At 49.1% G+C, this 27567-nt stretch overlaps 1 protein-coding gene across 11 annotated transcripts; it reads right to left on the minus strand.

The window, feature by feature from the left end:
• Positions 1-3982: 3982 nt before the first annotated feature.
• Positions 3983-27371, minus strand: Med12 (mediator complex subunit 12). 11 transcript variants are annotated; one of them, XM_071606713.1, is made up of 46 exons: positions 27170-27371; positions 26562-26666; positions 26166-26357; positions 25875-26031; positions 24890-25071; positions 24590-24700; positions 24219-24473; positions 23719-23865; positions 23471-23570; positions 23196-23332; positions 21894-22025; positions 21190-21316; positions 20672-20901; positions 20045-20125; positions 19747-19917; positions 19400-19544; positions 19183-19233; positions 18753-18871; positions 18419-18562; positions 17825-17988; positions 17466-17597; positions 16857-17126; positions 16537-16681; positions 16247-16367; positions 15668-15769; positions 15456-15581; positions 15035-15210; positions 14674-14853; positions 13402-13473; positions 12812-12945; positions 12481-12642; positions 11948-12059; positions 11693-11782; positions 10680-10789; positions 10298-10433; positions 9777-9938; positions 8418-8792; positions 8046-8196; positions 7702-7907; positions 7469-7546; positions 7325-7379; positions 7162-7249; positions 5273-5510; positions 4764-4910; positions 4482-4563; positions 3983-4261 (listed from the first exon to the last, which is right to left on the minus strand). In XM_071606713.1, the coding sequence occupies exons 1-46, from the start codon at positions 27266-27268 to the stop codon at positions 4218-4220; spliced, it is 6543 nt and encodes a 2180-aa protein (XP_071462814.1). In that variant the 5' UTR covers positions 27269-27371; the 3' UTR covers positions 3983-4217. The 11 variants fall into 11 exon arrangements, with proteins under 11 accessions (XP_071462814.1, XP_071462815.1, XP_071462809.1 ...); XM_071606714.1 differs by having other exon boundaries at positions 4764-4907; positions 15456-15569; positions 16857-17084; positions 27170-27370; XM_071606708.1 differs by having other exon boundaries at positions 7162-7379; positions 7711-7907; positions 27170-27370.
• Positions 27372-27567: the final 196 nt, after the last annotated feature.

The following is a 27567-nucleotide window of genomic DNA, read 5'->3' on the forward strand; positions in this document are numbered from 1 at the left end:
TACCATACCCATCACTGCTCCCAAATCCTTAAGCCTTGGTCTTTTCTGTTGGCTATCTCTTAATTCACACTGAATGCCAGAATCCAGGGCAGGAACCTGTCTGCCTAGCATGCTAGGCATTGTCAATACTAGTCCAGTGTAAAATAAACAACAGAGTGTGGGGACACACACTCAGAGATTCATAGAAATAAACCCACAAAGACTCAAAGAGGGAGTAAGAGAAGCCAAGCCAGGATCACAGACACTGCGATATTCACTCACAGAGACATACATTCCAAAGCCCACAGAGATCCCCTCATATAGTTCCACATTCCGAGACAGTTGTGCCTCACACAGCCAGAGCCTCACATAGTGATACATTCAGAGACACACACAGAGACCTACTGAAATATAATCACACATACCCGCATAGGTAAATATCCAGACACATGCAGCATAATGGTGACACATAGGTGGAGACAGAAACAGAAATAACAACCCGCTCAGACACAGGCCTTCTGACACAGTTACACAGTCAACACATATACACAGGCACACACATGCTCCAGCATGGGCACACACGCACCCACGCACATGCTCATGCACGCACACACACCACAGGCACATTTAGTTTTTCCCCATTCTCCCGCCTTCGGAGATTGCAGGCCTGCTCCTTTAAGAAGTGGCTGAAGGGGTGGGGGAGGGAGATTGGGAACGCCCGGCAATCGGCTGCCACCACGAGAGGGGAATGAGAATGTGTGTGTGTGTGTGTGTGTGTGTGTGTATGTGTGTGTGTGTGTGTGTGTGTGTGTGTGTGTGAGAGAGAGAGAGAGAGAGAGAGAGAGAGAGAGAAAGAGAGAGAGGAAAAAGGAGGAGGGAGGGCGGGTAAAGTGACTGAAGGGTGGGGGCTCAGAGGAAATGGGGAGCAAAGTATGGGGGGGAAATCCCAGACACTGCCCAGAATGCACCCTGGTGGAGAGGAGGAGGGGAAGGGGAAGGAAGGGGTAGGAGTAGGGAGGTGGGGCAGGAGGGAGTGGGTGGGTGTGTATATGGGGGGGGGGAATAGTCCGCAGCTGAGTTCACACAATCCCCCCATTCACCGTCTCCATGGCAACTCCGGGGCACAGACCGCTCATTCACACGGCTTCCCCGCCAGCAACCCCCCCCCATTAACCCCCTCGGTGCTTCCCCCACCTCATGAAATCCATTAACCCTTTCAGGATGCCTCCTCTCCAGTAACCCTTCGGCGCCAAATGCCAAATTCCCCTTTGAGTCAATTTCCTGCAGCCCCTCCCCCGTGAACACCTAGACAAACCAACCGACCCCCAAATGCCCTCTGTACCCTAGAACCCACTGTGAGTTCCCAAGGCCAAGATCTCCATCCTGGTCCAACTTGCAATTTGGGAAAAGGGAAGGGGAGGCAGCAATGCCAGGGATGAGAATGGCATCTGAGGGCACTTTGGGGGCTGGAGCGGTATTGGGCGAGGGGCATTGTGCAGGAATGGACCAGTATTGAGAACTGCAGTATTGGGGGCTACGCGGCTTTGGAATGGTATTGGGGGATGGAGTTGCACTGGAATGGGGAGGATAGAATAAAGGCCTCCATTGGGTGGGGGGGCTGCAGAGAGTGGGGGAGGGAGACTGGCTATGAGATGCTATGATGGAAGGGGGATGGGGCTGCACTGCAGGGGAGGGGGGAACTGGCAATGTGCAATACAGGAATGGGGCTGGGGGCCCTGGATAGGGGTATTTTGGTGAGCATGCGGATTGGGCTGTGGAAATAGAGGGACCATGGGCGGGAGGATGATAGGGATGCGGGATTTAGGGAGGAGGTGGAGGAGAGAAGCGAAGTGGGGGAGGATTGGGGGGTCAGGGGTGCCGATGAAGAACATGGGGTTGAGAGGGATGGGGCCATTGGCTGGGGAGTGGAGGAACCCGAGATTGGGAGGGGATAGGATGGGAGCAAGGTATGGGCAGCTAGAGGATGAGATGAGAGACCGGGGCAGGCGGCCTCACCTGTTCCCCGGGCTGCTGCGAGCGACTGAACCGGGCCACGGACCACCCATATCGCCTCCAGGCCAAGGGCTCGGCACCCGAATCCCCGAGATCAGCTCTCCGGCAGCCTGGCTGCTGTGCCCGCGCACCGAGGGGGCGCGCTGCGCGTGCCCGGACACGGGGGGGCGCGGTCCCTGCCATTAACTCCTTTTGTGCCAGAGATGGCTCAAGTCCTGGGGCATGGCCCAATTCCCCCCACCCCCATGCTCAAGCATGTTCTGCTCACACACTCTCCCTTTCTCACACGCACACCTCAAATCACAAGCTGACAGGTGATCTCCAGGGGCAGCTATTCCAAACTTTACCTGCAAAGCTTGAGACCTTGGAACAAAGGGAGAAACTGAGGCACTGCACGCAGGAGGCTCCAGTCATATTCCACAAAGATATGCTGCCACCTCACTCAGCATCCCTCACCTCTCCTCAGCACCAGCAGCAACCACCAGTGGGACCACTTTGCTCTCATCCTGTCACTCTCCCAAAGGTCAACACTGTTCCCTTTTGCTGCTTTGGTTGGGGCAGGTTTGATTCTGTCAGCATGCCAATTGTCTGTTTCAGCCTCTACCCGCCGCCCCAGATATGGTGTGTTTCTGAATGTAGTGCACCTGTCCAGTGGGCCTGACACACCCAGGCCCCTCTGAAGGCTCCTTATCCCAGCCAAGCTTCTGTCAACACCTGGGGCTCCAGTGTGTTTATGTCAGGATAGAAGTCAGAGAGAACTTCAGTCATGTTTGTCTTTATCCTGGCAGGGAGTTCCATTCCTTGCACTCACCTAATCTTAAACTTTGTAAATCCCATATGCATACGGGCTTTGTGGATGTACCTCAAAGAGGGATTTTATTTTTTATGACTTGGGTATTGATTGGTACTCCCAGTATTACCAACATACTTGACATTTCCCAGTGATAAGGTGCAACTATGGCTTCAACGAACATGGAACATTGCCCTTAAGTTGTCAAATCTTCCTGTAGCACCCACCCACCAGGCTGGAACTGGTCCTCTTCCAGCCCTGGCTAGGCAGACCAGAAGACTTCATTGTTGTAAGGCAGTTGGTTCTTTTGCACAGCCTTGGATCTAGGGCCCAAAGCAGAAAGCAAGGGGGCCGAGAATGGCCCAGCCACAGCTCCAAATGTGACTTCTGAGCAAGTTCTGAGTTTTCTCTACTGTAAAATGGGAGCGAGCATCAGTCATTCTGGGTAACTGCCAAGGTGGGTCATGTGAAAACAAGCAGTTCCAGGAGCAGGGCTGCGAGAAATGTGTGCTATTTCTTACTGGCCTCTCTTCCTCTTAGAGCCACACTGTCCTTCTGCCACCTATTCTATGATGGCTCTTGCCAATGGAAGGCAGTTTTTCATCTCAAAAATGTGACTCTGAGAGAAGATTTTTAGCCTATGAAAAGAATGTCACTTGGTGCATGATGGGGACCACGAGATGGCAAAAAGGGTAGGCAATGTCCATCATCTTGACCCCTCCCACCCACTTGTTTGAGGTCCAGTTTCTAGGATGCTGTAGAAAGAGAATCCAGTTCCATTGATTTTTTTTCCCCTGATGTAACTGTCCTCCCCAATCCCAGAGGCATGGCCTCCATGAAGGAAAGCTGTAAAGAAGCTACCCCTTTTAAGAGACTGGGGGCCTGTACCTCGATATGTTGCCTTGGAGCAGGGAAGAGAGAGTAATACTCCAATCAGAATCAAGAAATGTACGGAGAGAATCAGACTGATCAGATTATGGCTATGTGCATGTATGAATATGGCATAATGAATCCCACTATCATGTATAATTATAATGTACCAATAAAAAATATTCCCTGCTCAGAAAAAAAGGAACAGGGAGTTGAAGGTAAAGGGGGACGATGATCTGAATGGCATGAAGGCTTCTGACTTGTTTGTCCAACCCCCAGCACTCTCCCAAGAGACCACCCTTCCCCGACACACAGAACTCACACACTCCCTTTGCAAAGAAGCTCTGTGTATTGGGTGCAACAGCTCTGGGGTCTCTCTATATAAATAATATACAAAACCCAACAGCTCAATGCTTCACATTAACAAAAATACTAAAAACTCATTAAAAATGGAGCCTGAGGGAAGGGCCCCAACCACTACTGGTGCTAGCCCAGGAAGAGGGGCTAGGAATTAAGAGGAAAGTGTGGGGCCACATCCAGTGCACAAGCAGTTCCTCCACATGGCTCAGTAGCGTCCGAATATGTTGGTACTGGGTTGTGGCTGGGTATCTGTGAAAAACCAGAGATTGTCAGGGATGGGAGACCCAGAAAGGTTATGGGTATGTAGGAAGAAAGCTAGTAAGGGAAGGGAAGGGAAGGGAAGGGAAAGGGAAAGGCATAGAAAGGTAGGGAAGGAAACCTGGGCCCAAAGCAATCACCTAGCTATATTTTCCCACCCTGTCCCCCACTTATTCCAAGGGGTTCTCCTCAGGAAGGCAGGCAAGCTTACTGGAGAGCTGTTGTTGGAGTTGCCGGACCAAAGCTGCTGTCTGTTGCTGCTGTTGTGTCTGCTGAAGCCCCTGGCGCTGGAACTGAGGTGGGAGGGGAAATCGGAAAATAGAACTCTAACCCCCCGGGCCTCCTTCTTCAGCCTCATTTCTCAATCCCTTTGTAGAGTGCCATGCCTTGGCCTCCCACTGCTACCCTACACACCATTCCCAACCCAGATCACTGGCTATGTGCCCAACCTGGGCAGCTGTCCCTGAGCCTGGGGTTGGAGTCCAGCAGCTACCTGGGGCTGGGACTGGGGCTGGGGTTGGGGAGGAGCTGCCTGTTGCTGCTGCTGCTGGTGTTGTTGTTGTTGTTGTTGTTGCTGCTGCTGCTGTTGTTGCTGCTGCTGCTGCTGCTGCTGCTGCTGCTGTTGTTGCTGCTGCTGCTGCTGTGAAGACACAAGATATTTCTGAGGCCATCAAGGCAGCTACAACTTAGTATTCGAGGGATGGGGGCAGGGAGAGCATTGGGTCTGCTCTTCCTTTCTCAGACCAATGCATAAATGAAACCAAACTTGGAGGACCCATCAGTCAGTATTCAACTCTGTCCCACTATGATCCTCAATAGGCAAAAAAGGAGAGGGGAGACAACCAACCTAAACCCCAGCGCAGCCAGCTGCTCTGCTGGGTGCTTAGCACACCACCCCATTTAATCTTGGTGATAGTGCGGGAGGAACTTGAGCTTCTCTTCCCTCCTAGGGCTCCCAAGTGCTGGATGGAATCCCAAGGCCTTACCCTCTCAGGGCCTTACCCGCAGGATCTGTTGCTGCTGTTGCTGCCGGATGTGGTACTGCTGCTGCTGCTGCTGTTGCTGCTGCTGCTGTTGCTGCTGCTGCTGCTGCTGCTGCTGCTGCTGCTGTTGCTGTTGTTGCTGCTGCTGCTGCTCAGGTAGGATGGAAGTTGAGCGGACGCCTGCCTGGACGCCCTGGGTATTCAGCGGAGTCATGGTACCTAGCATGGTGGTCTGCTGCAGTGTCTGGTGTGAAAACCTCCAAAGACAAGGAGACCAGAGGTCAAGGCATGGGGTTGGGACAGAGTGGCATTTTAAACCCTGGGTCCCTGACCTGCAAGAAACTTTAACAGGTCATTGCATTCATTCCTCTTGGCACTAACCAAAGGAGCCCTTTTGAATTCTGACTTTTTGGTCAGAGAATAAGGTGTAAAGACAATGCTCCATTTTATTGTCTCATAGCCTTAGTGGTTAGGAATTTTTCAGGTGTTTTATTTTTTTCATATGAAAATGAAAAATAGTCTTATAACACGACAGGTATTCTATAAGCACTCACTGAGGTTTTTTGTTGTTGCTGTTTTTGTGCCTGGGTAACACTTCAAGTTGTTCTACTGCTCTTTATGCCCTCTCCACCTGAATTGCATATCCAGGAGACAGTCAGTGGCTGGAATCCCTGTCTCATCTTCTCCTGCCTTCAATACACTCATTCCACACTCTCAACCTGCTCAACTCCTCCCATCATTTTCCTGATCAAAAGAACCCTTTCTGCGATTGTGTCTCAATGCTGCAGCTCAGCATTCAAGGACATCTATCAACCTTCCCCCAGCAAAATTGTACACTCCATCCTAACTCTGCTTCTGTCATCCAGACACCTTATTCACTCCAGCCCCTATGTCTTTGTTCATGCTACAATCTCTACCTAGAATGCCCTTTCTTCTCCTCTTCTTCATAAACCCCAATCCTAACTAATTCAAAGGCCTAACCTCCTTCATGAAAATTCTCTGATGGCTCAGGTCCACACTGATAGTATCCCACTTCTTGTGAATCCTTATTTTACTTCACAGCACCCATTATGCACACCTGATTCTATCTTTACTCACGGTAGTCTTCATATAGTTTTCGATGTAATTTTTTTGGGGGGTACCAGAGATTGAACTCAGGGGCACTCAACCACTGAGCCACATCCCCAGCCCTATTTTTTTGTATTTTATTTATAGACAGGGTCTCATTGAGTTGCTTATTAGCACCTTGCCATTGCTGAGGCTGGCTTTGAACTCACAATCCTCCTGTCTCGGCCTCCTGAGACACTGGGATTATAGGTGTGTGCCACTGCACATGGCTCTATGTAATATTTTTGCTCCTCAGCTAGAGTAAAAATTCTAAGTGGTAAAGGACTATGTATTTTGGCAAGGGGGCTATCTTTCTTCATCTCACTCAGTCCTAGCACAGTGTGGGTCATACAGCCACAGTTCATAAGTCCTCTAACTCAGTGCTTTAAACCTAAGCTGCAGAGCCTCATGACACAATTACCAAGTCTTAACTACAACTTGAATAACATTAACTCAGGTATTCACTTTTTAGTCCATCCTGAAGTTCAACTGTTCAACACAGGATTTATGACTCCTTACCCTACACTATGTCTACAAACCCCAGAACTTTCTTTATCAGAGTCAGGTAAATGGTTTCTCCTCTCAGAGCCTCTAAGAAATTCTGAAAGTTGATGTAAGACTACTGGTCTCCATATTCCCTTCCTACTTCAGTCTTCTGTGGTTATGAGTTACATGACCAGGTAAATGTTCTCAATGTCTCCAAAAGTTCAGACCAGTCCCATTACCTTCAGGCACTGGTTTTCCCAAATCAAATGCTCCCTCATACCTCAGTGTCCCTTTCCTTCTCACTACTTTGGGTACCTTTGAGTGGAGGTCAGTCCATGTCCATAGGTTGGGGCCTGCTGGTGTACATAGCCACTGGGCCGCTGTTGCAGGTGACGGGTAGGATCTACAAGAGTAGGATTGGTAGAGGGGTGGGTGCTCTGATAAGGCTGGCTGGAGTAGCTGGGGGGCACCATGGTACCTGCAGGGCCTGTGTGTTGCTGCAATCCCACATGAGAAACATAAGGAGTATAGCCCTGCAGAGGAGGAGAGAGGGAGTCAGGGCCAAGAGTGAGTGCAGCAGTTTACCTTCCTCTCCCTGATGCTCCCAATCCCAAGCCCTTACCTGGGAAGTCTGCAAGCCGTAGGAAGAGCTGGGAGTCATCTGATGGACAGACGATTGTCCCAACATCCCCTGACTCTGCTAAAGGGTAAAAGGAGAAAAACTCAAACTCAGGAAATGTTTTCTATTACATCCTCTCTTGTATATCCCACCCTGTGAAGATGCCAAATGTCTCCTCAGTCCTGTGACCCACAAAAGCCCCTCTCCCTGACAGCCCTCCCTACTGCCCCTCTCACTATCTTTGCCTGGAGCTGTTGGCGAAGGCGCTGTCCCTGGGGCACTGCAGGTTGCTGCTGTCGGTACACGGAAGTCTTGTAAGATGAAGGTTCTAGGCTCATGACACCAGTCACAGTTGTGGGTAGCACTCCAGGGTAAGCTGGTCGGGTTGGCAGCTTCTGCATTGGTAACCTCACAGGGCGATATGGGTCCACACGAGGGCCACCTGGAAAAAAGAGTGGACTGACCTCTCTAGGCTCCTCATCCCTCCAGCCCTTGCTCAGAGTCCCAGTCATCCATGGCACCCCAGGGGAGTGGAAGCAAAGTCCAGGGGATCTCACCATTCCCAGTGGCTAGCCCTCACCTGCAGGTAGTGGCTGGTTCTGGGTGTACAGGCCTATGGGGCCCTGCCTGTAGCTCAGGTGAGATATGGATCCGGGGTTGGGGTGATGCAGGAGGTCTGGAGGCACTGTCACACCATAGGGACCACTTCGGCCTGGGCCCATGCCATAGTCCTGTGTAGGTAGCAGAGGAAGGTGAGTGGGTTGTAGCGGAATATAGGGAGATTAGGTGAGGGAAGATGGGGTAAAGAAAAGCTGCATTTATATGGCTAATTTTTATTTCAACTCTAATGGCATCCTTTCCCATGTGCCACATCCCCATAAACCATAAACTCGATTATACACAAAGTCATGAAGATGGGCTGGGGGAGAACTGCAGCAGGGGAGGCACTGGCCTCTGTCTTGGTGGCTGGCTGGCTGCGTTTCTTGCCCTTGGTGGATTTCTTCTTGCGTTCCTCAGTGCTGGGTGGAGCAGCCCCCGGTTTGTCAGTTTTGGGGGGCTCAGGAGCCTTTTTCTCAGGTTCTAGAAGGGTGGGAGCTGGTGGCTCCTCATCTTCTGGTGGCAGTGGCAGTGGCTCTAGGTAATAGGCACGGGGCCGGGGCCTCAGGTGTGTGTGGTAGAGTAGCAAGCGCTGCTGCTCCTCCCCTCGAGCCACTCGCCGGTCAACTCGGACTGTCCCAAACCAGCCCCAGGAGAGTGGTGCAGAGAGCTTCAAGCCCTCGAAGAGATCCCAGGGAGATATCTTCTGTTTTGTGGAAACCTGTAGACCCTGCTCCAGAAAATGAGACACAATGAGCTGTTGAGACATGGAAAATAGAAGCTAGACCTTGAGAACTTGGAGAAAGGGGTAAAATATCTGTTGGCATTTAAAAAAAAAAGTTATGCTTAGATTGGTAGAGATGGTGAGAGGAGGAAAAACAGACTTGGATACATAGGAACACACACACCCATGTGGAAGAGTCATGAAGGGAGAGAGGGATGGGTGGCAGGGAGAGGCGTAAAGGCAAAGGATGAAGTCATGAAAGATGCAGCGGAGGCAGAGCTGGGGCAAGAAGCAGACACAGAGGCAGGGAGACAGAGAAGTGGGTGAGGAGAGAGAAAAAAAGTGGGGAAGGAAGGAGAACAACATTCAGAGGAAGACAGAGAAAGAAACAGGAAAGCGGCGGGGGGGGGGGGCAGGTGGCGAGAGACAGAAAAAAAGCAAAGAGAAAGGCAGAAAGAGAAAAAGAAAATGAGACGGATGAGAAATTAAGATAATGTATATATGAAAGGATTTGAATTTTAAAGTCAGCATCCTCTTTTCCCTCTCACTGTCTACTATACACCGCAATTATGATTATTGAACAAATACTGCAACTGACATAGAGGGAAGAGAGAAAACTGTGCCCAGATGGGTGGGTAGGGGAGAGAAATGCAGGGATAAGAGATATAGAGCTATCAACCAGACAGATGGGTGGGGCCATAGAGGAGGCAGGTGGGGCAAAGGAAAGAGGAGGGTGCGGTGCTGAGAAAGGGGTGGTATGTGACAAGGTGGGTGGAGGTGGAGGGAGAGATCAAGAAAATAGGGCAGGACTCCAAAGAAGGAGAGATGAAATGTAAGGAAAGCTAAGTGATTCACTCAGAACCCCAGAGATGGTTTTTATAGGCAGAGCCCGACAAACTCTTGGATCTGAGTCTTCTGGGGCTTCCAGGTTAACGTAGGGAAGGCTCTTCCCCAAAGGGGCAGCAGGTATGGGAAGACAGTGGAACATGCCTCCTTCTTGAAGATGGAATCGAAGCCAGCAATCTTGTTGCCTTTGGTGTCAATGAGGGAGCCCTGTGGTTCACACGTGATGACATCTCTAGTCTGCTTGGGCAGTGGTAGCAACTGGCGAACCTTTTCCAGACTGTCTGATTGATGCTCTCCCAATTCCTTCTGCAGGCACAGGAAGATGGGACAAGAGTTCAAAGACACAGAAAAAGAGCGATGGGAAGTCGTGGGGTAGCCCAGAACCTGATATAAAGATGACATTCAGAAAATCCTCCTTGCATGAATAACAAAGTAAAAACAGATGTGAAAGTGGAGGGAAGAGGGGCTGGGGATATAGCTTAGTTGGTAGTGCTTGCCTCATATGCACAATGCCCTGGGTTCAATCCCCAGCACCACCACCAAAAAAAAAAAGTGAAGGGCAGAGGGCTCAGGCCAGAACAAAGTCCCTGAAGCTGGCTGGACAACAAACTCGGTCAGGGTGAACGAAACTGAGGTCCTAGTACCCAGGCACCTCCTCTGCTCACCTGCAGCTTCTTCACTAGGTTCATATATGCACGTTTGTTTTCCTCCATGCTGCCTTGTGAGATGCTAGACATGTCTGCAGCCAAGGTTCCATTGATGAGTACACTCAGCATGTCCAACACAGTAGTAAAGAGCTCACTGTGGCAGGTGCAAAGGGAGAAAACCATAGAACAAAGAGGTTAAGAAAGAAAAAGGCCTGAGGGGAGAATTGGAGCAGGGAGAGGTGCTTGATATGTCATGCCAAGGGCAATGAGACAGTGGAAAATCCAGGGCCACGGAGTCCACAGTTACATCCACGCTGATCACAGTAGGTAGGGTAGCTGGCACAAGGGTAGGGGGCTCTGTTGCAATACAGAACAGCAGGGAGGGGACAGGGATGCTTACTTGTTGGACTGCATGTCGACAGTGCCACTGATGATGATTTCCAGGAGGAGCATGGCCCACTCTGTGGTCTGCTGGGTGCTGCGTTGCACTGTGTCAAACATGCCCCCCACCTGCCACGACCACAAGTCAGTCAGATGGCTCTCAGGGGTGCAGGGGTGATGACCAGCATTTAAAGAAAGTTTAGTAAGGAAATAGGTTGGGTGGGAGTTAGGACCCCTGAGGTCATGTTCCATTTATCTGTGATTTGTTATAGGATTTTGGGCTGATGACTGAATTCTTGATATCTCTCAGCTTCTGTTTCAATACTTATAAAATTATAAGAGTTTGACTAAATGATTGCCAGGATTCCATTCAACATTCTACAATGGGTTTCTAGTATTTCTCAGGTCCAGCTAGAATCTAGGATACAGAGGCAGAGTCCCTATAAGGATCTGGGTTATGCAACCTACTGGACCCTGACTGCAGTGATCCAGTTCCTTTAACCATTTCAGGCCCTGCATCCTTTAGGAGAGCAGGATTAATACTTGAAGACCCCCCAAAACCTGTGGTCTCCATCCTCATCCTTATTCTCCCAACAACCTGGGGCTTCTCTTTTTATTGGGGGGAGGGGGAGGGTACCAGGAATTGAACTCAGGGGCACTCAACCACTGAGCCACATCCCCAGCTCTATTTTACATTTTATTTAGAGCAGGGTCTCACTGAGTTCCTTAGCACCTTACCATTGCTGAGGCTGGCTTTTGAACTTGTGATATTCCTGTCTCAGCCTCCTGAGCTGCAGGGATCACAGGCATGTGCCACCATGCCCAGGGGGCTTCTACTTTTGTTTGTTTGAGACAGGGCCTTGCTATGTTGCTCAGGCATGTCTCAAACTCATAGACTCAAGTGATCCTCCCACCTCAGCCTCCCAAGTGTTAGGACAACAGACATGTGCCATCATGCCTGGCTGGGCTGGGACTTCTTTACTGCATTTCCAGCCCCACACCCTTCCTTCTTTTCCCCAGTTCCCCCCTCACCAGGTTGAGCCGCAGTTTGAGTGCCTCATGCATTAGCTGCTTTGGTTTGCAATCATCTAAGTACTGGTCCTCTCGCCAATTATTCACAATCTAGGATAAAACAAGTTTAACATGCAGCTCAGGGATCTTCTTGTTTCTATTCCAAATCACCCAATCTGTTTATCTGAAAGTAACGAAGGTTCCAAGTCCATAGTGGCCTCTTAGGTATATCCTTTACTACCCTCCTGCCCACCTCCATAGCTCAGAGACCTGTACCTGGTTCACTTGGTTGTAGAGGGAGGTAAGGAGTCCCTCACGTTGCTCATCCTGCCCTTTCAGACATGTCAGCACCAGAGATAAGAAGGGCTGCTGGCTCAACAGGGACATGCTAGAGACAGAAGGGAAATAAAAGGAAAAAGAGACAAGACGAGAAAGCCATGGGCTGGGGATAAGGCAACTTCCAACCTTATTCCTCCAAATCCCAGACTTTGCTTTCTCAAGATCTAGCCTCTTGGCCTGGGGTTGTGGCTCAGAAGTAGAGTGCTCGCCTAGCACATGTGAGGCCCTGGGTTCTATCCTCAGTACCACATAAAAATAAATAAATAAAGGTGTTGTGTCCAGCTACAACTAAAAAAAAATAAATATTAAAAAAAAGATCTAGCCTCTTGCTCAGCCATACCACTTTTATCCCCTGATGGGCCACTTCCCTGTGATGTTTGTTCTCAGCCCTCAGCCCCAATTTTTATTCCCTGGGCCTGCCTCCTCTCCCTACTTCCCCTCAATACTGGCCCCCTCCACAGCCCCTTTACCTCTTCTGCTTTTGTCGATCACGTTCTTTGCGAGAAGAAGAGCCCAGGTGCTGACCCTTCTCCAGTTCCTCTCCAGCAGCCTTTAATACATGCCCTTGGACTGAGGTAGGCAGCTTGGCAATGAGGGGGGCCACCAGCCATACACCAGAGCGCTCTAGAGAGCTGGAAGACAGAAGAGAGGACACGGGATTACAGAGGAGCAGGGCAAGGTTGCCAATCCATCCTCTCCTTTCCCTGGACATGGATGGTATCTCCATGCAGCAGCCATCACTCATGCTACCAGTAGAGAGGAACTTGTAAGGGGATGAGTCCTGACATGGTTCCACCCAACCTGAGCACAGGTTTGGTCTTGCTGCTGCTGGGCATGTTGTTCGCAGTGCTTCCTGAAGATGACCCTGTCTCTGCTGACTGTTGGAAAACCTCGATTGTGGCCTTGGCGATGTTCTCCAAGAGGGAGTTCATCTCCTGTGAAAGGTGAAAGGCATAAAGATGCAAAACCAGGTATATAGGAGTAAAGAGAAAAGATGATAGTAGAAATGGGAGATGAGGTAAAGGAGAGCATATGTGGAGGTTGAGAGGAAGGCAGGGACAAAACTCTGTCGGGAGTTGTAACCTCCAGCACCTCCATGTTTCTCCAATTCTCACTGTTTTTTCCTTTGAACACCTCTTTACATCTGTGGCCACAGAAACAGGTTCCACTGCCAGTGCTGCCAAGCTTCCCCACCACTCAGTGCTCTAATACTCTGAACTCATTTTCTTTATCATCAGCTTCACACGTCTGCTATTTTCCCATACCCTCTTATCTCTCTCAGTTCAAGAGCCCAAGGGTAGGACCTAGGTTCTTCTATAGTGGCTCACCTCTTGACATGTGGAGCTAGAAGTGGTCATGGGAAAGGGAGGGCCTGGGTGGGCACTACTCACATTGTTAGGGGTCTGCTTGATCATGAGCTGCAGCTCCAAGGAAGACTGGCGCATGGTCCACTGGTCCAAGTTCTGCGGTAGAGGCCCCACCCCCAAGCTAGTCATCATTGTTGTCACACCCCCACCATTCTGTGGCCAATTCCTGATCTCCCATACCTCAAATCACAGACTAATAGAGGTCTGAAAGGACCTCTATGTCCCTCTCTTTAGGAAAGATTAAGTTTTAAAAATCCAAAATGGTTGAAAATCTATCCTATTTTAAATGTAGTTCAGGAAAGAAGTCTTTCTCCAGATTCCTGTTCCAGAACCTCATATCCTTTTCATCAAAAAGTCCTGCTTAATGCTTAACTTTCATTTATTTATTTTTAATATTTTTGTGGTTGTAGATGCCTTTATTTTTATTTGTATGCAGTGCTGAGAAATGAACCCAGTGCCTCGCACATGCTAGGCAAGTGCCCTGCCACTGAGCTACAACCTCAGCCCAATGCTTAATTTTTAAATCCTTGATGTTAAAGTTGAAATCTGCCTCTGCTGTTTTAGATCAGCTGCTCAATGTCCCTGACAGGACCTTTACAGGACAATCTCTCAAAGTCCTACAGAGACTGGGAGGCCACTGTTAGCTAATTTCCTTTTGGCATTATCTCCTCTGAACTGAAGAGACCTCATTCCTTTAGCTTGTCCTCCATGGCCTTATTTTTCCATCCTTCAGTCCCCTAAACATCTGAAGCAGTGGAAAGGGCACAAGCCTACCTAGGCTCACATAGTGACTCCAAGCTTACTAGTTGTGTGACTTTATAGAAATTACTTAACCTCTTCAAGCCTCAGTTTCCTCATTGGTTAAACAAGGATACTCACGCCCACCTCATAGGATTACAAAGATTAAGGGAGAAAATATTTACACAACGCTACACACAGTGCTGTGTATAATACCTGGGCATAAAGTATGTACTCAATAAAGAATAGCTATTACTATTCAGTTACTGCATCACAACCAATGTGCCAAATATATAAAGCCAAAAACCAGGCCTCCCAGATGCTATGCCTCCCACTGATGAGCCATTCTCACTCCAGACAGCTGTGCATGCACCTAACAGTCTTACTCTCAAGTCTAGTCCATACTGGATTTACTCCTAAACCCACGCTGGTGCTGTTTCTCTCACCCCCTTTCTCCTACATCCCTGTTCGTCTTCGTGCTCTTTTTCTTGGTTCCCACTGTTTCTCCTTAGGTTGGGTCCCACTGCTTCCTCCAAGACCCCCATCACCTTGGCCTACCTGGAGAATACGCTTAATGCGCTGCCTCTGGGGGTTTTCCCCATCCTCATTGTCCAGAAGTCGATGTGGGTAACAGATGAGCTGCATGAGGCGCTGGGCCTGGGCGCTACTCAACACTGGGTCCTGTAGGTCATTGCTGTCCTCACATAGCGACTTAAGGCAACGTTCTCCTACCCATTCCTGAGGAAGCTAATAATCAGGGGACTGGGGGCAACCAGTGATGGGGTTACGAATAGGGGTGATGTGCTGGGGATAGGTAAGGGACCCTACGTATAGTAAGGAAGTAGTGTGATCACAAGCTGGAAACGGGACTATATTATACAGTGGCATTTAGGAGGTGTGGGGGGAAGGTGAGACTGACCTGTTGGCAGATGCTGCGCAGCACGTACTTGGCATAGACATCCAGACTGGCTGTCTCCACAGAGATGTTGCGGCCACCCTGCCTCCGACCGCCACTGCCACCTCCTCCCTCCTCTTCTGGAAGTTCTTCTGTTCCTCCTGTCACAGTGAAGCCTGAACCCTTCAGTTCCGCATCCCCTGTGGTTCACGGGTGGGAGATAGGGAGGGCAGAGAAAGATCAGAACACTGGGTGGAGACCCGCCCCAGGCCCACAGAGGCAGAAACTCCCCTAATGTTGTCCTATGGGACAAAAATATACTTCTCTCCCTCCTCTCCTCAGGTCAGAGAGACCACCTTCAGGAGGGAGAAAGACTGTCTCTTGTAGTTTAGCTGGCACTCCACCCTATACACACTTCTGGCACCACTCCCTTCCTACCCCGTACCAAGTACAAACACAGCCTTGAGAACAGCAAACACAGCTCCATCCACGATGCGGTTCTGGGAGGCAGCCAGCAGGTGGCGGTCACAGGAGGAGCGGATTCCGACTGTAGGCTTGTCTGTGGAGGGAGCTGAAGTCAGGGGAAGCAAGAGTAGAGACCACAGGGGTTGAGGGGGCACTTTCTACTGCTGCCTGACTCTGATCAGGGTCACTTACTTCCATCAGACTGGCAAGGATTGAGTTGTGGTGTCTTGAAAAGGTGAAGAAGGATGCGGCAAGTAAGCCGGGCCCCAGGCTCTGAGTCCTGCTCACTACAAGCTAAGAGGAAAACAAAGCAGATCTAGAAAAGATTGAAGCTGAACTGTGGTTGGGGGGTAAAGGGGAGAATGAATAGAGAAAAAGAACACTGAAGGGAAGTTAGAGCAGAGAACTATTATGCAGTCGAATGGTCAAAAAAATGGAAAGGTTGTTGGGCTGGGGGTGTAGCTCAGCATCAGAGCACATGTTTAGTATGCATAAGGCCCTAGGTTTGATTTCCAACACTGTGTGCGCTCGCGCTCTCTCTCTTTCTCTCTCTCTCTCTCTTACACACACACACACACAAATGGAAATGTACAAATCCAGGTTTATAAAACAGGCTGCGTCTAGCCTGGGGTGCACAAAAGCTCTGGCCTTGGGGTAAGGACCTGGGAACCAAAGCAGGGTGTCCCACACTGAATGATGGGAGGATGGCCATCAAATGTGTATTGAAATGTGGGGTACAGAAATTCTAAAAATTATGGATTGGTAGTTCACCAGCATTCAGGAGTGACGGGATGGCAGCACAGCGGATCAGATCTTCTAGGAGCAAACACTGGCGAGCAATTAGGATGGCAACAAAAGTAGCCAATGAGTCATGAAAGGACAGGTCACTGACCTAGAGGAAAAAGCAGACATGATGGGTCAGGGTGGAGAGGAGGCACCCAAGGAAAGCCGTGTGCTTCCCTTCTACAGAACTCTGACCCACTAAGACCTTGATAATCATGCCTAGCCCCCTGCCCCACTAACTTCCCCATTCTCCACCAAGAAGCTACCCCAAGTCTTACATCTACATTGCAGAGGAGATCATTGAAACCGCAAGTGCCATTGTTAGAGGAGCAGCACAAGGCCTTAAGTACTCCTAGCCACTCAGCACTTAGTGACTTGCAGTACCCGGTCAGCTCTGCACACAGGATTGCAATGTCATTCACCCTAGGGAAAAGTACAGATGCCCTCAGGAAAAGCCTTGCTATACAAAAACTTCAGATTCTTTAACTTTTCATCTCTACCCCAGTAATAATCAGGGTGTAGAACCTCCCAGGTATGTCACCCCTCCCAATATCAGGTAGGGGTGTAATGCCCATTCCTCATTCAGTATGCCCCATACCTATCGGGATCATGGTGCCCTACACAGACGTGCATAAGGGCATTGCAGACAAAGCTGTAGCGGTTAGCAGGGTTCTCACTAAGACTCTTGCCTAGCCCTGTGTAGGTGAAGGTATGAGCAGCAGGGTTCTCCAGGGTGTCGATCATAAACTCGGGTGCCCAGCGCATATTAGATTCTGATGGCTCCACATTACAGTAGATGGTATTCTTCACCTTTGAGCAAAAGTCGCTGCAGGGGTCGGGGAAAGGAGATAGCTGTGTTGAAGAAGGTCTGGTGGAGGTGTGGTACAGGGATGGTCAGGAGAGGGGAGAAAAGGAAAAAAAAAGGAGGGAGTGAGGGACAAGGGAACTTGGGACAAGAAAAAAGGAGATGGGGTCTGGCAGACTGGGCAGGAAAGGAACCACATGAGAATAAGAAACAGGGGCCTCTGGAGGCAGAGAAGAAGAAGGCCCACTCTTGGTAATGTAACAACACATGGAGGACACAGTCCATAGTGACCCTCTGTAGACAGCAGGGCCCTGGGCTGTGCTCTGCTCCTGAGGTGGGTGGTAATGGGAAGGAGATGAGACTAGGTCCCACTCTCTACCCTTTACCTCCCACCTCTCTTACCTGAAGAGCTCCCCAAATTTGCTCTTTAAATGGCTACAGGAGGTGTACAGATCATAGAGATAAGCAAGGATACAGCGTTCTGCAGAGGAGCCATCTGATCGGTTCATCCCATGCTTCACTACACCACACAGCCTGTCATAAGAGGCAGGGTTGGGAGGATTAGCAGGAGGTGTACAGGGCCTAGGGCACAAATGCCCCTTGAAACAGATTCAAGTCTCCTGGTAACACCATTCCTTATCCATCTGAATTGTAGGCCCCTCCCCACAGTGTGAGCTCACATGTTCTTCCCAGGCCACTTTCACTGGCATCCACCAGAGCCCTGTGTGTTTTCAAGTTTTTTGGAAGCAAGCCCTGCTTACCCCTCAAAGACCTGCGCCATCTGGTCCTGGTTGAGGATGAGACAGGCATGGTAGTGCCGCAGGACAGCCACAATGCACAGGCATAGGCTGGTAGTGTAGCTGCCCACCAGATCCGAGGATTTGAGAAGCAGCTCGGCTTCAACCACACTCAGTTCATTCAGCAGCTAGCAGAGAGAACGAAGGTGAGAGGTGAGAAAGGGCCCCTCGTGTCATTCATAACCCTGCTTCCTGTGAGGAAGCTGATACGCCAGGCTGGAGCCCCTTCATGCTGGAGCCGCCTCAGCATAGAAAGGTCCTGTTACCGTCCTTTACTCCATAAATGACACCTCTCACCAGTCTCCAGGACACACTTCTATGAATTCCACAGTGGCAGGACAGTCTGTGCCCAATGCTCTAATCTGTCTCCTGGGCCTCCTAGGGGAGCACTTAAGTCTCTATTCCTGCAGTCTTAGCTCATGTTCCACTCCCCCCTGTGCTAGTCTTCCTGCCCCATCCTAATAGCCTGCAAAACTGGCTGACGCTTCTATCCCTGCCTTCATGACCCTATATAGCACGAATTCTTTCCTCCACCCTTATCTTCCTTATCTTCCCTACCTGAATGGCAAAGTCGATGAGGCCACTGATGCTGAGTGAATATTCCATGAGGTCGAAGATGAACTGCACATGCTGCACCAGAGGCAAGTGGTATGACATGCCAAGGGCAAAGCTCGTGATCTGCTCCAGAACATTCCGGGAGACCTGATAAGGGCAGTGGGAGTGAGAAGGGAGTGGAGAGAGGGAAGAAGACCCAGGGAATCAGGAAAGGATGATGGTGGAAGGGGATGATACCAACAGGCTTAGCCTGCTTAGGAAGGGGAAAAAGATAAAAGGGAAGGAGAAACAGGACAGGAGGCCAGAATGTGGGAAGGGGCTGGGCTTAGGCCCACACCTGAGCAGTGACCTGGTGTTGGTCATAATGTGAAAGATGTTGGAACTTAGCAAAGATATCTTCAGCAGTGGGGAAGGCTTCAGGTCGGTTGCGGCGCCGCTTCTGCCCATCCTCCCCACCTGAAGGGACAGTTGAAAAGGATGAGTCAGGACAGACAAAACAACTAGTTGACTGGGGAGGGGAGAGGGATATGGAGAGGAGGCTATGAAAGGGAGGGGTGGAAGGGAGGGTAGGAAGGAAAGGGAAAAAGGGAAGGGAGGGTCAAGGAAGGGCTGGGGAGGGATGAAGGGAAGGATGAATGGGACTGTGAAACAAAGGTTTAGAGGACCACAGACTATGTGGACCTTAGAGGAATATGTACAGGGAGGTACTAGGTTGAGGGAGGGAAGGAGGAGGGAGGGAGGGCAGTATGGGGCTTACTGTGAGGTACCTAAGAATGTCAGGTCTCCAGGATTCAGAGGCACAATAGGAGCAAGCTGGTCTGCAGAGGGGGGGAATGAGGGGGGAAGTTTCAAAAGGACTAGAGCTCTCAGAGACTCCAAGAGACAGGACATTGGGACATGACTGGGGAGTTCCCTATGCTGGGGATGGGAAGACTGACTAGGGCATTCTTTGGGGGAGATCTGTTTAAGAAGCCTCAAACCCACCAGTTTCTGCTGTCCCCTTGCGGTTCAGAACCTTCAGGATATCCTTGGTGATTTTCTTGATGGCATGGCGGGCATCATCTCGCTGCTTTCCCACCCCAAATAGTACAACCAACCGCTGGTTGCACTCATGGCTGCATGACTCCTCCTGCATCCCAGCAGCACCATCAGACTTCAGCATGGATCTCCTTCCCTCCTCTTAGTTGCATGCTCTGTACCCATCAGCTCCCCCATGCTTGACTCCCTTCCCAGAACACCCAAGCCCTCAGGAACAGCTCCATCCCCTCGGCAAATTCCTTGGATAGAAATCTGGGCAAAACAGATCACTGCAAGGTGTTGGGGAACAGTACCTGGGGGATAGGAAAGTGTGTGGCGTACTGCACATGTCGTGGCTGGTCATAAAGAACCCCAAGGGTTCCTTCAATCTTCTCCTTGGGTGGTGGCTTCACCTCCTTCTCTACATCTGGTTTCTCAGGAGATGGGCTGCCCTTCCCCTCACAGGGCATAGTAGGGGAAAACAACTAAGAAAAGTAAAAGGGTGGAACATTGAAGAGAAAAGGGGATGAGGGAGTATAAAGAAATTCCAAGAAGAGGCAAAATGGGAGGAACTAAGGAGCTAGATTTTACCATGCTCAGGATCACACTTACTGAGAAGTCAGGCTTTTCCATATCCTCAAACAGCACACTGGAACTAGGGTCAATGTCCATAGATTCTGAGAGTGCTGGATCCTGAGGGCACAGAACATAAGCAAAGCTGCTTTAGCCCTAGGAAAATGCTCCCCACTGCCTAGAATATTTCATGTGAGAACTAGAGAAAAAAGACCATATTGGGGAAAGCACAGGTTCCAGATTCAAGCCCTGTCCAGTCACTAAGTATGGGCTTCAGTTTCCATGAGCTTTAAATGGGAGATAAATGTACCTCCCAGGGCTGTTGTGAAGATCAAATTTTATTTTCTATTTTTTTTGAGAATTTTAATATTTATTTTTTAGTTATCAGCGGACACAACATCTTTGTTTGTATGTGGTGCTGAGGATCAAACCCAGGCCGTGCGCATGCCAGGCGAGCGCGCTACCGCTTGAGCCACATCCCCAGCCCCAAGACCGAATTTAAAAACAAAAACAAAAACAAAAAACAACAAACTGACATGAGAGTGCTTTGTAAATCCCAAAGTACTAAGAAAATACTACCCTTCTTAGACAAATGAGGCCTCAGAACTGTGCAAAGTTGATGGGAATGTCAGAGGAAACAATTGAGGGTAAGGAAAAGCCACTCACCTCCAGCTTGCTACTGCTGCTGCCTTCAGCCTCCTTGCGCTCTGGGTCATCGACAGGATCATCAAAGGGAGAGGGAGGCCGGGGACCAGGGGCTCCAAAGGCAAGGTCCCCTCGGGAGATTAGAGTGCAAGTATACATGTTGTGGGAGAAAACATCATGTCGAATCAGTTCACAGAAAAGCAGCACCAAGTTAAAGAATTCCACCCGCTCGCTCTCACTTCGGGGATCCGCTGGAAGGAGGGAACGAGAAGAGATGAGTTAGCAGAGCACAGAAGAAGGGGTCAGAAAGAGAAGGAGGCACCTAAGGCAGGAGTAGGTCAGAGAGGAATACCCCTGATGCAATCATAGGAATGAAGCCTCCCATCCAAAAACTGTTGAAGGACACAAAGTATTATGTCTAAAAGTAATTCTGTACAGAACCCAAGACAAATACAGACCAGAAGGCCCTTATTATGCTTTCTGGTAACAGTAATGGCTAACTGAGTCTAGAACAACCAGAGGGTGGCAGGGGTCCATACTCAGCATGGGAGCCTGTGTATCCAGAAACTGCAGGAGGACATCCTGGAAAATGGGAGCACTAGGAGCAGAAAGGGAACCAGAAGCAATGGAACCCTTCTCATCTGCTGCTTCGGATTCTCCACAACGCTGCAAGATGAGAGAACAAACTGAGGGTTGACTTTTCCCTGTTTCTTCACTTTTTGCCACCTCCCAGCTATAGCCTTGATCTCTTCTCTAACCAGTTATCAAATGCTCCTTTCTACTCATGCTCCATGTCCTTAACATTCCCTATAGGATCTCTACTGGGGATTAAACCCAGGGATGCTTTACCACTGAACATCACCCTAATTTTGAGACAGGGTCTTGCTAAGTGGCTGAGGGTCTCTCTAAATTGCTAAGGCTGGCCTTGAACTTGCAATCTCTTGTCTTGGCCTCCTGAGTCAACTGGAATACAACCATGTGCCACCACACCTGACTCTACCGTTTCTTTGTTTTTAATATTTATTTTTAAATTATAGATGGACACAATAACTTTATTTTATTTTATGTGGTGCTGAGGATCAAACCCAGTGCCTCACGCATGTCAGGCGAGCGCTCTGCCTCTGAGCCCCAGCCCCAGCCCCTGCCCACGTTTCTTTATTCTGTTTTCACACCTTCAACTTTGGTCCCACTTTGCACTCTCTAGGATCTCCAACCCTGGTGAAATTCCCTCCCATTGGCCAACCTCAGCCTCAATCTCTGCCTGTCTCTTCTCCAGAAGCTTGGCTACCACCATGGCACGATGCCGACCAGAACGCTTGCAGCTGACAGCCCATTCACATAATAATGAAACCACAGCATCATCATCAGAAGAGATCTAGAAATCAAAGGAAGATAAGGGTGAGTAAGGTAGGCTGGGGACAAAGAACTGAATTCTAATTTTTTTTCTTTTTTTAAAAAATTATACACAGCATTTGTTAATTATTTATTTACCAAGAGAAACTATTCCTTAGCCCACACATTCATGTTTAACAGTTCAGGAACACAAGTCAACAACAAATTTCTATGGAACTCAATCCAAAGAGATTCTTTTTTAAAAAAAAATATTTTTTTATTTGTAGTTAGAAACAATACCTTTATTTTATTTACTTATTTTTATGTGGTGTTGAGGATCGAACCCAGGACCTCATGTATACTAGGCAAGTGCTCTACCACTGGGCCACAACCCCAGCCCAATCCAAAGAGATTCTTGATATTCCAAAATCACTTTGCACTCTGAAAGTTACCAGCCCTCTTCATCTCCTCAAAATCTTTCATCAAATCATAATTTTGGTAGGAATCTGGGTATGCTGCTGGGCATGGTGGCACATGCCTGTAATTCGGCACCTCTGGAAGCTTAGACAGCAGTATTACAAATTTGAGGCCATCCTCACCAACTCAGTGAGGCCCTAAGCAACTTAGTCAGACCCTGTCTCAAAATAAAAAGGAATGCAGATGTAGCTCAGTGTTAAAGTGCTCCTGGGTGCAATTCCCAGTTATAGAAAAAAAAAAAAAAAGAAAGAAAGAAAGAAACAAGAAATCTGGGTATGCTGAGTTGAATTTTTTAAAAGACTAGACCCATCTGAAAATATCCTGAGCCCAGAGCAGTGGTACATGCCTATAATCCCAGCTGCTGGGAGGCTGAGGCAGGAGGTTTGTAAATTCAAAGCCAATCTCAGCAACTTAGCGAGCAAGGCACTAAGTAACTTAGCAAGGCCCTGTCTCAAAATATAAAATAAAAATGGCTGAGGATGTCACTTAGTGGTTAAGCACCCCTAGATTCAATCCTTGGTATCAAAACAAAATGAAGCCAAAATGGGCCCAGGAAGATGCCTCACCCTGCCATCCTTGTACATACATCTACTTTTACTATATTATTTGTTCTTTCTATCCCCTGCCCTTTTTTTTTTGTGGTGCTGGGGATTGAACCCAGGGCCTTGTGCATGCAAGGCAAGCATTCTACCGACTGAACTATATCCCCTGCCCCTCTATTCCCCTTCTTGCTCACCTCGTGCCCATCCTTGCTAGGCCCCAATCCAAAGATTCGGTTACAAAGAGAGTCGAGAGAGTTGCTGAAGTCGGAGCGCTCAAAACTATGACTGTCCAGAACTTCCAAAGTATGGAGCACCCGTCCAATGGTAAAGCCTAAGGAAGACAAGCAGTAAAGGGGACTTAACCAGAGGTCCAAAGCATTCTGACTCTCAGATCTCTATGATCTCTACATCCTTACCATAACATCCTTTCCTCAAAGATACTTCCTACTATTTGTCCTCTGACACCCACCTGCAGTGGCTTCCTGGCACTTATCAAAAGACCAGCGAACCTCAACTGCCTGTCCTCGCTCCTTGATCTGCTGCTCAATCTCCCGCAACTTTGCACGGACCTGCAATATCAAAAAGGAAGGCTTTAAGGATGTACTCAGGCATACAAAAGGCTAAAAAAACAGTACCAGACTCCAAATTACTATTTCTAGAAGAGTAATTCAGACTCATATTCCAATCTGGGAGTACCAGGCTAGTGGTCAGACTTACTTGCTGAGTAAAGGCACTGTTGCCCTCTGGCATGGGCAGGTTGGAAGGGGCAATAGGCAGGTGGTCAAGTGGTGAACCCGTCTTAATTCGGCTATCAGTCAGTGAATAATGCCAAACCAGGGCACTAGGACAACATAGGAGGATGGTCTGCCAGACAGAAACAGCTAAGTCAATCTCAGTTACCATGACTACATGGAATTCCATTGTAAGACCCAACCCTAAGTTACACAATGTTACTCTGAGTCCCAGAGGTAGGCACCAATCCATCTTTGATCCCCTCCCTTCACCCACCTTCTGGAAAGCCTTTTAGCCCTGGGAGAGGCTGGACAAAACACCCAAAGGGAAACTAACACCCCATTACCGAGAAGCAACAATCTCCTAAGAAAGTACTCAGTGCCTATTCCCACCTCCAATTTGGAATCACCCCTGTTCTCCAGCATGGGCTCCCAGTTCTTCTCAAGCTATATCTTAACACTTCCTTGGGTCCACCTAGTACCTACCTGTAGTATACAGCTGAGACCAAAAACCAGGGGCCGGTGCTGAGGGCACATAAGCAGGTCACTAAAGGGAGTGGAGGGTGTGCTGCTAGTTGGGGGCTGAGGGGCAGGAGTGGTAGGTAGTGTGCTTGTCGACTGAGCAGATATAACATGAGATGAGTGGCTACTCATGCCATCCAGTTGCAGGGCCAGTCTCCGGGTACAAAAGTAGGCAAGGCGGCGGGACAGGTATGCAGACTGAACGAATTCCCCAGAGTACTGTGAAAACAAGATCATCAGGGTCCCTGATTCTCTCCAAGGGACACTGTTGTAATGTCTTAGTCTTACCCAAATCATCCCTAGACTACCCCCACCCCCCAGATGCTAGGCCTTACTCGAAGCAGTAGGGGCAGCAGCAGTTTAAGCAATTCATCCTCTCCAGGGCGGATTTTCTCAAAACATTCTAGAACCCAGGTCAGGAAATCATGTCTGTCCAACATTCCATCCTATGGGTTACAGGGATGGGATGCGTATTAGTTCAATCCAGGGACTATTAAAAATCAGGCAGATAAAGTAAATGAAAGGATAAGGAGAACCATAACCAGGGCAAAGGGAGAGGCACATTCTGTTCTATAGTGGCAGAGTCCAAAGTTAGGCTCAATTCAATGCTCCACACAACATGGCCTCCTCCGTACCTGAAACATGAACATGGCTAGCTTCTCATTGTAGTCCCACTGCCTGATTGCCACCTCCACATCATGGGGCAAGGGCCCTATTGTAGAACCACAGCCCCCACTTCCTGCAGGCCCTGGCCGGTAGTATTCAGCCATCTTCTGTAGCTGCTCCCATAAGTACTTGGTGATGATCTGAGTCCATTCTAGAGGCAAGATGGAAAAGGGACAATTTGACACTATCCTTCTGCTTAGAATACCTTCTGTTCCCTTCCTACCCCCAATCACCATAATTCTAAATTATACTCTTCCTCTTAGCCTCTAGTTAAATTCTACCTTCTCAAAGCTTCCCAACTATCCCCCAAAGAAAGTAATCTTTCTGTCTACTGAAGTTGCAGAGAACCATCTGTGTTCTGTATCCTCTTTTTTGGTACTGGGAATTGAACCCAGGGGTGCTTTGTCACTGAGCTACATCCCCAGAACTTTTTCTAATTTTTAAATTTTGAAACAGGGTCTCACTAAAGTTGCCCAGGCTGGCCTTGAAATTGCCATCCTTCTTTCTCAGCTTCTCAAAAGTCGCTGGGATTACAGGCATGTAACCACCATGTCTGACCTGTCTCCTCTTTTGACATTCACCACATTCTATATTTATGCTATTTAAACATAAATATAGGGCTGGGGATATAGCTCAGTTGGTAGAGCATTTGCCTTGCATCTACAAGGCCTTGAGTTCAATCCCTAGCACCACACACACACAAAAAGAAAACATAAATATAAATTTGCCTAAGCATTCCTAATAGACTGTAAGTATCCTAAGGAGATAATCTACTGGTCATCTTTTCAGCCCAAAACACAAAAACAGGTAATCAAATTACTTGATGTTTACTAATTGAATGGATGCAATATATAAGTAGAAGCAAGGAATATAGATTAGGAAGAATGATTCCAAGGGTTTCTCTATCACTCCTTGAAGCCATCAATAGTATGCCTGGTGTTAGGAATTACTCACCAATGAAGGGGTCAACATGTCTCTTCTTAACCTTGGTTTCAGTGATTGCTGCATAGTAGGCAGAGGTCATCTTAATGAGCCAGGCGGCCCTCATCACAGGCACTGTGTATTTGGCTAAGTATCCAAATACTTCTTCCTTCTTACTGAAAATGGGGACCTGGATGGACATCACAATTAGTGAGGTCTCTATTCCCCATGAGCTGACACCCAAGCAGCTTAATACAGGAAATAGGAGAGCACTTGGTACCCACACTCCCCTCTTAGTTTGAAAAATAGGAAACAGTGCCTCACCTTTTTGGCTAATTGTGTGAGCGGTTTAGTGCCAGCCAGATCAGTGAACCAGGTGTTAATGGCATTCTGGGATCGCCCAGTCACCAGCCAGAAGTTGTCCTTCTGGTTCACTTGAGGCTTCCTGCGACCAGTGTCAGGTAGGGTGTTACAACGTAACTTCTCTGCAATAATGCTGCTGAAGTTGGAACTGATCTGAAGGAAGAAAACTACACTTTAGGGTGGGAAGAAGGGGAAGACAGGTGATGGTGCCTTTAATGGGAAAATGCCAATGTGGTAGCTTTGGATAATGAAGGCAAACTCAGCCACTTAGATTGTCCCTTTACATCTTCCCAACCCAGGGCCTTTGATCCTCAGATTCTTCCAGCCTTTTCCTTCAGCCTGGCAGTGTTGTCTCACCTTGGCAGGATTAAAGTTGACGTTCTTGGCACTGCCATGTTCATCCCCAGATACAGCAGGCTGGTTATTGAAACCTTGTTTTACATTCAAGGCCGTCAGTTCATCCTGAGACAGGAAAAAGCATTTTAGCATTTTTTTCCTTGGGAGGTGATTGTGGGAGAGAAAAGCAGAAATGAAAGGAACAAGGGAGAAAGGGATGAGGATTGGTTCTGAATAGAACATATTGTTATTTAAAGCTAGGCCTTTACCTTCGTTTGGACCCCACCCTCACCCATAGGACAACTAAGATTCCCAACCACCTGGAGCTCCCTCAACATCACTCTTCCCTGGAGAGTAGCCTCATCAAGCTACCTCAGACAACTTTCTGAGACGTGTGCGTGTAGAGAGGGGTGACTGTGGCGCGGCGGCCCCTACATCATTTCCAATTCATGCCTTGGAACCTCGCAGCTCAGTCCCTGCTCTCTGACACCGGCCCACTTTACTCTTCCCCCTTTCGGGACTTTTGCTCCCACCTAATCGCCCCGCCCCCCCTTCCCTAAACTGTCAATGCCGCCTCTTATTCTAATCATCTGCCCAAGACCCTAGGGAGCTCGAATTTTGGAACTCACCTCCTTCTGTTTGGGATCTTGAGGGTACACATCCGGAGGCCCCAGGCGCGGCCGCTTCAGGGGCCGGTGTTCGTAGCTCAAGATCCCGAAGGCCGCCATCTTGCCCAGCCCGTAGCGCCAGAGGCGCCAGCAGGGCCGGGCCGGGAGGCGGGAGGAGGGAAGGAGCCGAAAAGGGGGGCGGCGGTTGAGAGGACGGCGGCCGAGAGACAACAAGGGGGCACGTTAGAAACTCTCGATGATTGCCGGAAACTACCGAGGGTAGCCGAGGGACGCCGAGAACCATCGGACAATACCGACCGCAGAGGGGCGGGGCCTGTCCCGGCACGGGGTGGAGCTCCGCGCCCCGCGAGCTTTTTTGGCCTGAGAGGCAGAAAGTCAATTTCACTAGGCAAAAATCT

This window comes from Marmota flaviventris, chromosome X (genome assembly GCF_047511675.1).
Source record: "Marmota flaviventris isolate mMarFla1 chromosome X, mMarFla1.hap1, whole genome shotgun sequence".
Taxonomy (NCBI): domain Eukaryota; kingdom Metazoa; phylum Chordata; class Mammalia; order Rodentia; family Sciuridae; genus Marmota; species Marmota flaviventris.

Bases quoted from the DNA above. Each gene is read 5' to 3' on its own strand.
- Med12 (XM_071606706.1), bottom strand. From the start codon at position 27,268: ATGGCGGCCTTCGGGATCTTGAGCTACGAACACCGGCCCCTGAAGCGG. The intron at 11,783-11,947 runs GTACAGGTCTCT...GTTTTATCCTAG, and splicing joins TCTACAACCAAGTGAACCAG to ATTGTGAATAATTGGCGAGA. The intron at 4,262-4,481 runs GTAAGCTTGCCT...GGTTTTTCACAG, and splicing joins ACTCCAACAACAGCTCTCCA to ATACCCAGCCACAACCCAGT.